The sequence below is a fragment of the Panthera onca genome, chromosome B4 (assembly GCF_046562875.1).
Source record: "Panthera onca isolate mPanOnc1 chromosome B4, mPanOnc1 haplotype 2, whole genome shotgun sequence".
Taxonomy (NCBI): domain Eukaryota; kingdom Metazoa; phylum Chordata; class Mammalia; order Carnivora; family Felidae; genus Panthera; species Panthera onca.
Genome location: NC_138345.1, coordinates 40,341,420 through 40,355,086, shown reverse-complemented (window position 1 = coordinate 40,355,086; position 13,667 = coordinate 40,341,420). Strand labels below are relative to the sequence as shown.

General features: G+C 47.6%; 1 protein-coding gene across 1 annotated transcript in view; it reads left to right on the top strand.

The window, feature by feature from the left end:
• ANO2 (anoctamin 2) overlaps positions 1-13,667 on the top strand; it is a 340,487-nt gene that overhangs the window by 255,372 nt on the left and 71,448 nt on the right. Inside the window, exon 15 of the mRNA XM_060658635.3 lies at positions 12,306-12,380. Within this exon, the coding sequence (XP_060514618.2) occupies positions 12,306-12,380 (75 nt within the window). The remainder of the gene's footprint in view (positions 1-12,305; positions 12,381-13,667) is intronic.

Below are 13,667 nucleotides of genomic sequence, written 5' to 3'. Positions count from 1 at the left end.
TTAGGAGCCTTCGTCTGCACAGACCACCCTCAGCTCTGACACAGATCACAAGTCTGGTGGTCCCTATACCTCCCTTTGGTGAGTTGCTGGAAGGACTCACAGAACTCACTGAAAGCTGTTATATTGATGGCATAGTATATTCCAAGGAAAGGACATAGCTTGAAGGCAGCCAAGGGATGAAGTACATAGTGTAGAGTCCAAGAAAGCACCAAACACGGAACTTGGAGCATCCTCTCCCCATGTGGTCAGGGCAGTGTCACTTTCTCAGCATCAGTGTGTGACAGTACTCACAAAGTAATGCCCATCAGGCAAACCAGAGCTTTGGTGTCTAGAGTTTTTATTGGGGCTTGATCATATATACCACCTGCATGGCTGATCCTTAGTCTCCAGCCTGTGTTGGGGTAGAACTGATGCCGTGTGGCCCAAAGACCTCACCATAAATCACATTATCATACAGTTTGGTGGCCAAATATTCCAGACAAAGATGCTCCCATCAGCCATGGCATTCTAAGCAGCCGAGGGCAAAGATCAGACCTCTTTTTGGTTAAGGTTAATTATTTACTGCACAACTACCAAAGAGTCTTCATCTGCTGAAATACCAGTGGCCAGCTTTGTGGGGGAGCCTGAAGCTTTGGGAGAAGAAAGGAGATGGATATAGTAGTGAGCATAGTTCAGAAAATTAGTTTACTTTTTCAAGGTAAAATTCAGTAGTGAGGAATTTGAATGTCTTTTTCTTTTCCTTCTGGCTCCTGAATGGCACACAGCAAGTAAATGGCAGAGCTGGGGCTAGAACCTCACTTCAGGAGTGCTTCCTCAGCACAAACCAGTGGTAATGTGAGCCATCCATCCACTCTAGGGCAGCCCTGGGGTAGCTGCCTGATGCTTTCCTCCCCACACTCAGGAAGGAGGGAGAGGGGCACCTGGTGGCTCAGTCGGTTAAGGGTCCAACTCTTGATTTTGGCTCAGGTCATGATCTCACAGTGGTAAGATCGAGCCCCCTGTCTGGCTCCATGCTGAGTGTGGAGTCTGCTTGGGATTCATTCATTCATATTCTCTCTCTCTCTCTCTCTCTCTCTCTCCCCCCCCCTTTCCCCCTTCCCTCCCTCCTTCCCTCCTTCCTTCATTCTCTCTCTGCCCCCCTTCCCTGCTTACATGGGCACACTCTCTATCTCTCTCAAAAAAGAAAAGGAAAAAAAGGAGAGAGAGAAGTCAACAGGAGTAATTTGAAACTCTCTTTCCTTCACTTTTGTTTTCCCTCCTTTCCCAGAAGTATTTGTTGAAGATGTAGTGAAATGGATGGAAATAAGGGCAAGAAAGCAAGAGTGATGGAGGAGACTCCTTGTTTCTATCAGGCATCTGTTGCCCGGGGGCTTCCTTCCAGGTTACTTGCCATTTTCAAGGAGGTAGATTTCTCTTCCCTCCTCTGCCTCAGTCTTCACTGTTATATCAGAAAAAAATCAAAACATAATGCATCCTCCATAAATTCTGATTTAGCTCATGCAGGATCCCAGAGAACCCTGGCTGCCCTTTGCCAGGGTCTGGAGGTGGAGGAGTGAGTGGTGGAGAGGTCAGAAGAGGGCAGGCTCTTATGTGAAGCTGTGCATTTTGTTCCCTAAGTAAAGGGATGCCCTGTGCATGACCTGGGAGCCAACTCCCAGGAGATTGAGATGGGGTGACTTGAGCTCATTGGAAAAAAAACAAAACAAAACCCTTAGCCTGTGATATAGGGAGGTGGCTGTACCCTGTGGTACAGAGCAGGGAGCCTGGTTGGAGCAGCTGAGGCTGCAGATTTCTGGGCAGTCATTGCCCAACAATTCAGTGAGTCAGGGCTTGGAGTGCAGGGAGGTGACATGTATTGACTCTCTGGGTCAGAGGTGGCGGAACAGGGATGTCGGGCAGGGTGCAGAGTGGAGGGGCTTCCCCCAGGTGGACACAACACTGTGTCAGCCTTGGCTTCTGGTTCTTGGCTGCAGGTGGGGAGAGGCAGGGCCCAGTCCCTCTTTCTGAGGCAGTGAGTTAAATCTCTTCTGGGCATGGAGCATGCATGTCTGGCTTGGTCCTGCCAGTCTGTCTCTTTTTCAGGAAGAGAACTATGAGCAGGATGGAAAGAGACACTTAAGTACAGATAGATCTCTCTAATGCTGAAGTTGGCAATTGAGAGGCCGAGCGTTGAAAGCGAGGTCATTATCCTGCCAGCCTAACAGTAGTACCTGCAGTGGAAGGTATGAGGCTAGAATAACCAAGAAGATGGATGCTTGCCCCAGGCCAGTCACAGTTTGAGACCCAGAGCCAGGAGACAGGTTGAGAAGGTTCCAGTGTATGTGCAGCCCACACTTGCAGATCAAACCCCTCATTTCCATGAGGTCGTTTACCCTCTGTGTTTCGTGGAAAAGCCATGCAGCTCAGGGGAGAGAATAGAGGTGGAAGGCCCGTTGGAGAAAAACATCTTCAAGATGCAAGGGATGGGTTGTTGACTGGCATAAGGTCAAATCATTATTTGCTGGCTGAAGAAAAAAAATACCTTGCCGGGGGGGTTGGGGGATGGGGGCAGAAGTCCTAGGTTGTAATCCTAGATCAGAAAGGGTATAAAGCAACTTTTGTCAAAAAGCCATGGGACTGGTAGTTGGCTGCCAAAGAAGTTTCATGGTCAGCTGGGTCTGGGAATGCTGGCTTAGGTGGAGATACTTCAGGTCTTCTCAGAGCCTCTGGTATTCATTGGCCTATTACATATCCTAAAAGAGAGAGAGGTTGTGCACGTGGAACATCCAGTGTTCTGAAGGACACAGTGTATGGAATGCAGGAAAGATAAAAAAAGAACACTGACTTAAAAGCATTCACATCTAGATTAAAATTCCAGCTCAGCGACTTATGAATGTACTAGCATGACCCTGATCAAGTAAGTAATCTTCTTGGGTCCTAATTTTCTCAGGTGTAAAATAGGTCTAATAATTCCTATCTCATAAACTTATTGTGAGGAATAAATGAGATCAGATATATAAAGAATCCTGAAAAATGCTTGTAACATAGTAAGCACACAGTAAAGGATGGTGGATGGGTGGGTGAGTGGATGGGAGGGTAGGTGGGTAGGTGGGTGGGTGGATGGATGGATAGATGAGTGAGTTGGTGGATGGGTGGACGGGTAAGTGGGTGGATGGATGGATGAGTGAGTGGGTGGATAGAAGGGTGGGTGGGTGGAGAGATAGATGGGTGGATAGATGGATGAGTGGCAGATGGATGGATGGGTGAGTGGGTAGATGGATGGATGGGTGGGGTATGTGGGTAGATGGATGGATGGATGGGTGGGTAGACCAATGGTAAGCACACAGTAAAGGATGAGTAGGTGGATGGATGGATGGGTAGGTGGATGGATGGATGGATGGATGGATAGATGGATGGATAGATGGATGAGTGAGTTGGTGGATGGGTGGACAGGTGAGTGGGTGGATAGATGTGTGGGTGGATGGATGGAGAGATGAGTGGTGGGTGGATGGGTGGGCAGATGGATGGATGGATGGATAGAACAGTCAGTCTTGGACCACTACCTTAGTTAAGCAGAGTTACTATTCTGGGGCGCTCCCAGACCACAAAACTTGATTGTGTATATGTGTGCGTGTGCGTGTATGCACACATATATATACAAGCACTCATTCATGCATTTTCCCGAGTCTTTCCGAAGACATAAAAGTTAGGAGCACTTCCCCCATGCTTCCATGGCATCCTGGGCATGGCCACATCCCAACGACTACTCCACTGCACTGTAAGTGTTTACCCATCTGTCTCTGTAATGACATTAAGACTCTTAGAGCACAGCACAGTCTGTGCACAAAGTAGATGCTCACTAAATGATTGTAAAAGGACTCGTTAGCACCTTCTGTCAATAGTCTGGCAGCTAGGGCTACTGCACCAGTGGCATCTGAGAGGCCTGACCCCACCAGCCTATTAATGTGTCATAACCTTTCTTGAGTGTCAAAAGCAAATCCTTTGAACTCAGTACTGACTGGGAGCTAGAGGGGCTGATGACAAGGTCTCTATATGGGTGAGACGAGAACAGGAGGTGCAGCAGTACAGGGGGTCTGCTGATAGCAGCAGGCCCCAGATCCTTCCCTTCCTCACCACATGGCCTGGTGGCAGTCAGTGCAGAAGCTCCAATTGCCCTCCTGTGCTGGGATCTGCACACACTTAGTCCACCCAGTAGCCCTCTGTGGGCAGAGCCCCGTCCTGGGCCCTGTGGTGTTACTAGCAACAGAGGAAGCTGGGCAGAGACCACCTGTGCATTCAACCACAAGCAACAATCCTCTCCCTTCCTCCTCCATTTCTTCCCCTTTCTAGATTTTCTTCCTGTCGTTTGCTTCACTCCCCTGTCTGTGCCAGAGCCTAGTGAGGCATGCCAAGGACACTGCCTTCTGTTATGGTCCTGTGGCTCTGTCCAGGATATCCTCAGCCTAACAGGACAGAGCCAACTCCTGGTCACGGAGGGCACCAAACCCAAAGAAAAAGCATGCATGGCTGGGGCAGGCTCTCACCTTACCCACAGTCCATATGGAGGGAGACATCCCTTGTGTGGATTATTTCACTTTTTAATTTCAGAATAGGATGTGTTTTAGTGGCTCTGGGTGTGTCTACAAGGAGGTGCCAGGGCCAGGGTTGGAGATTACTGTTCTCCTGAAGCATAATGGAAGACACCTTCCTTGACTGGGCCCCCCCCCCCCAGGTTTGAGGAAGATCTAGGAAGTGCTTCTGGGTGTCTTACTCAATTTTCCTTGCTGGGGTTCCTTTCCATTTGCTCTGACCTCTGTTTTTAATGAAGAGGATTAGCAACTAACCACTGTTGTCTACTAGTTAACAAAATCTGAAACCAAACCAACAAACAAACATTGCAGGCTCAAGTTCAGTGTCACTAAATTCCACAGTGAGAGTTAATTACAGTGTCTTTTTGCCAGTGTACTGTTGTTGCAAGTTCCTGAACAATTGTTTCTCATGCAGACCTAGTTACAAGCACCAGTTTAAATGTATGCAATCTAACAGTCTAACTGTGGTGTGAGAGTAACACCGCTGTCCCTGGCTTGAGGCCAGGATTTATTGATGTTGTTACTAAAACCATGAACAAAGTGCCCTTACTCAGAAGAGTAAAGTTCATTATTTACTCATTTGCACCTGAAATCTTTCAAAGGGCGCAGTCTTTAAATAAAAGTTACCAACACAGTTCCGAATGTCATTTTTTTTCCCCCATGCTGAGAAGCCTGTCACCTCTGCTTTTGAATGGAGGGCAGGGACCATCCCCTAATATGGTGTCTATTAAGCTGCTCTGCACCTAGTGGGGAATTTTAAAGCTCAATAAGTTCACAAAAATGCAAGGTAAACTTTGCAAATGAAGCCAGGTAATCAGCTGCTAAGTCTTCTCTGACATGTCCAACAAATGGTTTGCAAACCACACCAGGCCTCAGCTACTGGCCTTCCAAGCATGGCTGATGCCTAGGGCGTGCGTTCTCCTCTGGGTTCTTGCCAACACAGCGCAGTAGATCTGAAATTTATCCCCACACTCGAGTGTGATGTGTGCCTGCTCCATCTCTGCAGTCAGCCTGCGGGTGGGCGGGGAGGGTGTGGATGGGAGCCAGTTGGCAAGTTGTCTGGGCCAGCAGGGCAGCTGACATGACACATTCTGTGTGGACACTCTTCTTATGAGGGAATTGTCTCCAAGCTTGCTTCCATGCTGTGAGCTCCTCTCCGAGACTGTTCACAGTGGGGCAAGCCACAGGAATATGGGCCCTGGAGCAAAACAGCAAGGGAGGGGTGAGTCTTGAAGAGTAGTTCCCAAATTGGGCTGATCTACAGCGTCACCCATGAAGCATTTTCAAAAACTGATTCTTTCACCCCTAAGATTCTGATTAAGTAGATCTGGGGCCTGGCCAGGAACTGGTGTAGTTTCAAATGCTCCCCAAGTGGTTGTGATGATTAGCTAATGTGGGAGCCAGTGACATCACCATGGGTGTCCCATTCCAACCTCACGCCTGCATAGCAGCGCCCATCTTCTCTTTGCCCTGAGCATCTATCTGCTGGGGGATGAGCCCCCAACCCTCTCCTGTCCAGTTTCTAAGGCTCAGGACCTACTTCCCAGCCCCCTGCCCACCCCAGCACTGTGAGCTATGGATACCCACCTATAGGGCCATCATGGTACAGAGGGAGTAGATACAGACGGGAATGCAGAGCCATACGTGTTTGGTAGAAAAAAATAAGAATGATGAGTATGGAGCCTGAAGAAAGCAAGAATAAGGGGGGATTTCATGAAGAACTTCCAGTTTGTAAGCAAATGTTCTACAGATCAGTTCTGTCTTCTGTGGGCTAGAACATCAGGAAAGGGTCCAAACTGAAGCTAGAGGCTTGTAGGGTACAGTAAGATATAATATGTGACCCAAAGGGACAAGATACAACCAGGAGGAGCTAAGTGTGGCTGCAGGGTCTCTGTCACAGAGATCTTCCTGATGAGCACAGGATGGCTTGTGGCCTCCTAGCCTGGAGGCAGGAAGATGGGTCAGAACACCTCTGGTTATCAGTCACAGGCTAAAACTCTTCCCTGTATTGTTTAGCATGAGAAAAGCTGTCCTCAATGGCGTGTGCCCGTGGGACACGTGCTTGACTGTTTTTTTTAAATGTTGAAAGGTCACCATGAACCATTTGCATTTCCCCCTTAGGTCTTGGCACTGGTGTGTAACTCGAGGCAGTGGCACAGCATTGTTTTGTGGGCTCCTCTTAATGTGGCACTAAATTTGTCGCACTCCAAGATTAAATACTTGGTCCCAACCTTGTGAGCACAGAGCGCTACCAGAATGAGCTAGGCTGTTGTTTGCAAGCTGATATTCACTCACTGAGTCCTACTTGCACGTGAACTCCATGGGCCAGGCTGACCACAGCTCCGGAGATCCAGTGCAGAAGTAGACACAGAAACTGCCTGTCCTCGTGGAGCTTCTGTTTTCCTGAGGGAGACAGAGAGGAGATAAACAAGCAAGATAACTTCAGATAGTGAAGAGATGTGATCGAGAATGGAAAGGGCCAGGGGATGGACTGGAGCACTGGGACAGACCTCATGGCGGGAGGGGTGCTAGGACTGAGAACAGGAGTGTGAGCAGAGGGCCTAGCTGGGTAAAGAGGTCAGCGAGGAGTCTGACAAAAGTCTTGGGGTAGAAACCAGCTGGGGTGTTCAGTGAGCAAGAAGGAAACCAAGGGGCTGAAATGGAGTAAGCAAGGGATTAAATGGTAAGAAATGAAGTTCGAGAGGAGCCAGACCCCAGATCAGGTCAGCCTTGGAGTCTGGCACAGGGTTTAGACATATTCTAAGTCCATGGTCATTCGGCTTAAGGCCTTTGTGTGATGTTATAGCTGAGGTTATATCTTAAGGCCTCACATTTTTTTTTTTTTTTAATTTTTTTTATTATTTTATTTTATTTTATTTTATTTTTTAATATATGAAATTTACTGTCAAATTGGTTTCCATACAACACCCAGTGCTCATCCCAAAAGGTGCCCTCCTCAATACCCATCACCCACCCTGCCCTCCCTCCCACCCTGCCCTCCCTCCCACCCCCCATCAACCCTCAGTTTGTTCTCAGTTTTTAACAGTCTCTAATGCTTTGGCTCTCTCCCACTCTAACCTCTTTTTTTTTTTTTTTCCTTCCCCTCCCCCATGGGTTTCTGTTATGTTTCTCAGGATCCACATAAGAGTGAAACCATATGGTATCTGTCTTTCTCTGTATGGCTTATTTCACTTAGCATCACACTCTCCAGTTCCATCCATGTTGCTACAAAAGGCCATATTTCATTTTTTCTCATTGTCACGTAGTATTCCATTGTGTATATAAACCACAATTTCTTTATCCATTCATCAGTTGATGGACATTTAGGCTCTTTCCATAATTTGGCTATTGTTGAGAGTGCCGCTATAAACATTGGGGTACAGGTGCCCCTATGCATCAGTACTCCTGTATCCCTTGGATAAATTCCTAGCAGTGCTATTGCTGGGTCATAGGGTAGGTCTATTTTTAATTTTCTGAGGAACCTCCACACTGCTTTCCAGAGCGGCTGCACCAATTTGCATTCCCACCAACAGTGCAAGAGGGTTCCTGTTTCTCCACATCCTCTCCAGCATCTATAGTCTCCTGATTTCTTCATTTTGAAGGCCTCACATATATTACTAGTGGAGGGGCTAATGGCTTCAGCCCAGACTCCCTCCTTTTACAGGCAAGGAGGCCTGCCAGGGGGTCAGTGTAGAAGAGTGTTCCCTTGAGAGAGTGAGTAGGGAGGGGCTGTCTCCATTCTGAATCTGGGCAGAGCACACAGTGGAACGGTGGGGACCAGGGTCAGGGAGAGAGAAGATCTCAGCCCAGCATTGGAACCCAGGAAGGCCAAGGCAGCAGGCTGAGAAACAAGAGAAAGTGAAGCAGCAAGCTGTGTGGGGAGCCAAGAGGGCAGAGTAAGCAGGCTGGACCTCAGGACAGGAGACAGGGAGCCAGAGTCTGTTTTTCTATGTCTGCTGGGTAAACCAAGCAGTGGGAGGATTAAAGAATGTTTTCCATTTTAGCCACAAATTACACTGCATTCAGCCCTGGGCTTCAGGCATGCCTGTAGACTTAGGTGCTGTGCCATGTGACTGCCTCATGCTCCTTTGCCAAGACTTCCCTCCTCGATTGAGGCCCTGTCCCTAAAAGTCTTTATCTCTAGAGTCTCTAGATGGCTCTGGGCATCAGTCATGGGCAAGTCCACAGGGCTGAGGGGCAGGAACTGGGCTCAGCCCAAGAGGCTGTGTGTGCTGGGGCTCTGGGGACCAAGACCAGTTGGGGGTGGGGGTGCTCAGGCTCAGTGAAAGGAGGGACATGTACTCAAAAGCTGGCCTTACTCTGGTCAGGCTATGAAGGGTTCCTGGAGAAGGAACTATTTTTGGAGACAGAACTAAAAAGAGAGAATATGGTAAAGTTGGTGGGACCTCTGTTTCTAAAGTAGATGTTTTTGAGAGTTCTTGAGCACTCACTCAGCAGAGGGAACATTGGGCAGCTATGTCTGAGGGCAGAGTGGCACCAAAATGGCAGAATGAGGCCACACAGGATGGTTGTGTAGCTCTGGAACAGGAAGAGTCGTCCCTGGGTCTGAGCTATAGGAAGTATTGCCCAAAGTGAATTGGGGTTCCTTTGCTACTTTGACAAGGAAACTTAACCTGATATGTTCCAGTCATGGCCAAGGTCCATGGTAGATGAAGCCATAATAATGATGGTAATGATATTAGGTAGCAAATACTGGGTTCTAGCTGTGTGCCAGGCACGGACCCATACAAATTCCCATGTGTTACCTCATTTCATCTTCACAGAAGGTGTCTTGTACAGTTATCACTGTTCTCAGTCTCGTTTCTAGACTTACCCTATGACTTAGCAAGCCCATGACTTGGTAGTTACCTAAGTGAAATGAGAACCTATTCTCGCACCAAAACCAGTACACCAGTACTTACAATGACTTTATTCATAATCATAAGAAGGTGGAAACAGTCCAAACACCTCTCTGCTGCTGATTGGTAGGTGGACCATGGCACGTCCATATAATGAAACACTATTCAGCAATGAAAAGGAGCAGACTTCTGGGAATGCCACATGGATGAGTCTCAGCTGCCATGTGATGAGTGAAGGAAGTCAGGCCCAAAGGCTCCATACTCTCTAGTTTACTTATACGGCATTCTGGAAAAGGCAAAAACTAAAGGGACACATGGCAGGCCATGAGCTGGAGCTCATGAGCTGCCAGGAGCTGGAGATTGGGGAGATGGACTCCAAAGGGACCTGGGGTTTGGGGGGGGGGGGTATTGAGTGAATTGTAATTATTCCTTGTCCTCGTTGTGCTGTGGCTACACAGCAGTCTATGTTTATCACAACTCATGGAACTGCACACTAATGAGGGGAATTTTGCTCTATGTAAATTATACCTTAATTAAAAATGAAAATACAACTCAGGGATGATTGGCCGCTTTTCAAACCTGCTCCGGAAAGATTTTGTTTACATAGTATTCTCACCTGCTACACTGTCAGTGCTCCCATTTCCAAAGGGCACTTTGTTGGTTTCAAGTGAGTATTGTGGCTGAGCTGTTTGCTATTTGGAGACTTGGAAGTAGGAGCCATAACCCGGAGACAAAGACCCAAGACAGAGACAAAGAAACAAACACAGAAGACAGCTAGCCTTGTATCTTAACAATGGGGACATTAGCTAAGTGCTTCCTAATCCTTTGATACCTTTGACATAACCATAAAGCTGATGAGATCTTACTTTTGTCTGCTACCGCCTTATAGCTTACAAAGCTCTCATGAGGCATTCACTCCTGATCTGCACAATGCCTCTGCCACTTAGGTGGGACAAGTGTTGTCATCTCCATTGTTAAAAGAGGAGGGAGGTGCTGAGAGTTCTTACCTCTGTGTGTGGGTGCATGCCGCTTGGCCCTCACCACAGGCTGGCTAATCAATCTAAGATGCATGGTAATCTGGTGTGATATTACTATCTTACTCATCCTCACTTTTCCTCATCAAAATCTCAAATATCACTGGTGTGAGTAAAACTAAGAATTGACACTGAAGGAGAAAAGTAAAGGAATGCTAACTGCCTCTTAATGTTGGCCTAATTTAGAATATGAACACCTCTTGTTCCAGTCCTAATAGTAGTAAGTTTACAAGCTCCCACCTGTTCAGAATGGTCTGACCGGTAGTTACCCGTTCTCACTGTGTGATGGAAAGTCTGCTGGGCTCAGTGTCTAGAGCCTGGATTGTGTCATGCCATCTATGAAATATGAGTGTCACTTACTTATGTCATCTGGGAATGACTGCTAATCACTGAATGGCTTCTGCCCTAACCCTCACTTCCACCCCCAATTTATTGAGCCAGTTCAGCCCTGTGCTCAGTTTCAATGTGCCGTGAGGAAGACACACACCATTCCTTTTTCAAGTTGCCCACAGCCTCACTCCTCAGATAACCCTCTCTCCCAAATGGCAAGTGCTTCCTGAAGCTTTTTGGTGTGGGTGTCCCTTCTGTGTCATCTGACTGTGAGCCTCCCAGGGCAGTGACCATATCTACTTTCTTCTGTCTTCCCACCACGCCTGGCACCAGGGTCTGCACACGGTGGGCACCCACTTGTCTTTAGAAAGAAGTCTTTTAGGCCAGGAGGGCCCTTAGCCTACAGTACAAGCTCTCACAGGCTAGATGGCACTGTTGCTAGAGTCAAAGCAGGTGTGTTCTGAAATAAGAGGGAGGAGGGAAGAGAAAATAGAGCAGGAGGCCCTGGACCGTTCACTTGCTGAGTTTGACTCAGACATATTGCAGAGACGCAGGGGGACTCCTGCCTCACCAGCATGGAGCGCTTTGCTGTTCCAGGGCATCTTCACCAATGTGGCTTTAGAGGGTTTTCCCCACAACCTTGGTAGTAGGCAGGACACTGCACCAATTCTAATCTTATAGAACGGCAGCTTGGAGAAATCAAGTGCCCGGGCAGAAGTTAAGTGGCAGCTAATTGGTAGAGATGTCTTACATCCATACCTTGCTGGCATCGCCCTGCCAATGCGGGCCCCCAGAGTTTGTCCAAGGTGGATGACTGTGGTCAGGAGAGTGGCCTGGGTGACCTGGACCCAGTCTGAGAAGGAAAGGTGGGGTTCGCAGACAGATTGACTGCAAGGCATCAGCCCAACCTCTGCCTCAAAATGTTTGCTTTTGTGACTGGGGGCAGAACATAGTCCTTTCGGAGGAAACAAACGATCACACGTGCAGGTTCTTTGAAGAACGGCAGTTGTGGGTAATTTGTACACTTACTAGGATCTACAGTGAATGGTTGATGTTTTATTTAAAGAATGATCTATTTGGGGATGCTGCTCTTTGGGTCGGGGTCTGTCTGTCATCTGTCCGTTGCTTTATTACATTCACATATTTCTCTTTAAAATGAAACAAAGTAAATAAAACCATCCTGTGCATTAGGCAGAATGGGTGTCATGACTGCGCCCATTTTACAGATGAAGAAATAGCGGGTCAGAAATGTCAAGACTTGTGTCTGAGATCACACAGCTGATAACTAAAATGTCAGCTCAGTTTGAGGCAAGGGTCAACTCTTGTCCTCATTTCGCCTTGGTTTTTCCAGGCTATGCAGAGATCACAGAATTAGGAGGGCTGTTGTGGCTATCAGAGACTAGGAAAACACCTATCTAGAGTAATGAATGACTAAATATGCAAATTGGTGCAAATTTGAAAGAAAATCGATATATCTGTTTGTGCCTTCTGATTGTACTCTCCTGTTTCCACAGGATGGTGAAGATAAGCTGACCTGGAAAGATCGTTTCCCAGGTTACTTGATGAACTTCGCCTCCATCTTGTTCATGGTAATTTCCTTGATGGAACACCTGCCTGTAACTTAGGCATGTAGATCCTGTAGAGCAAATGGTATGGGTGGGTTATTCTAGTATGCTGTGGGGATAACGAGGACTAGTAAAGATGAAGCCACAGTCCTGTCTAAACAGGGAAGATCTTACCTGATAGCGAGGCCACTACCGCCATCTGAAGAGGGAAAGGTGATTCCCTTGGACCTGGGATGGGGGTCAGTGGCTTTCGGTGGCTACAGAAGGGGGCTCTGTCTTCCCAGCCTTGAGCCCAGGTATTTGAAATCGGAACTTCCGGGGGTGGGTTGTGATGTGGTGCCTTCCGCATTGAGACAGACCAAGACCTTGGAAGAAGTAATCCCGGTAAACTGGCTGCAGAATTGTGGCAGCCTGTTGGGGCTGTGGGCTGGCTGGCTCTCCCTGATGGTTTGTCGAAGAGAACAGAGCCTGGAAACCACAGAAGACAGCCAGCTTTGGCTCTGTGAGCCTCATTCTTCAGCCTTGCCATGTTTACTAGAGTTGCATGTTTACTTCCCTATGTTCTCCCTTAGAGTTTGGAAGAACCTTTTCAGAAGACCCAGATGGTCTCAGCTATGTCAGCAAAGACCAGGAATAGGTCTGTGATTCAGGCTCAAGTCAGATCAGAAAAGTGGTAGCTGGTCATTCTTGGGAGCCAGGATGTGAGTGGAGCAAGAAGACCTCAGGAAGGTGAAGCTCAGAAGGGCTCAGCTTGGGTCACTGAGACACCTGCCCCCCCACCTTCTGTGTACATTCCTTCTAGTGTTCAAGACTGGAACTTCCGTTTTACAAAGGAGAGTTGGGTCCTTAGAGCATTTCTAAGCATTTCTAAGCATTAGTTGTGGGTTTGGGGAGGGATTGCTTATTCTGGGACTGAAATCATAATTATTTTCTGGTGACTCTGGCAACTCTGGCCCTGATCTGAGATTATTATTGCCATTATTATGGTCACTGTGATCACTGGGGACAGGAGCCATGTCTTAATCTCAGAAATTGAAAAAGAGAAGGGATCCTAGGCACCACCTATTCCTGCTCCTCATTTCACAGAGCAGTACAGAGATGATGTACAGATCTTCTGAAGTACAGAGGCGATGGGTGCCTCGCCAAGACTTAGAAGTCTGCATCTGTTACCTTAACAAGAGCAAGGCATATAGAATTTATTCAAGAATATGTGGCAAGTTGCAGGGTGTTACACAGGAATGATACAAAGTTTAGTTTTGCATTTCAGAGCCTCCCACAGTATGCATATTGTCATCACCAAGTTTATTCATT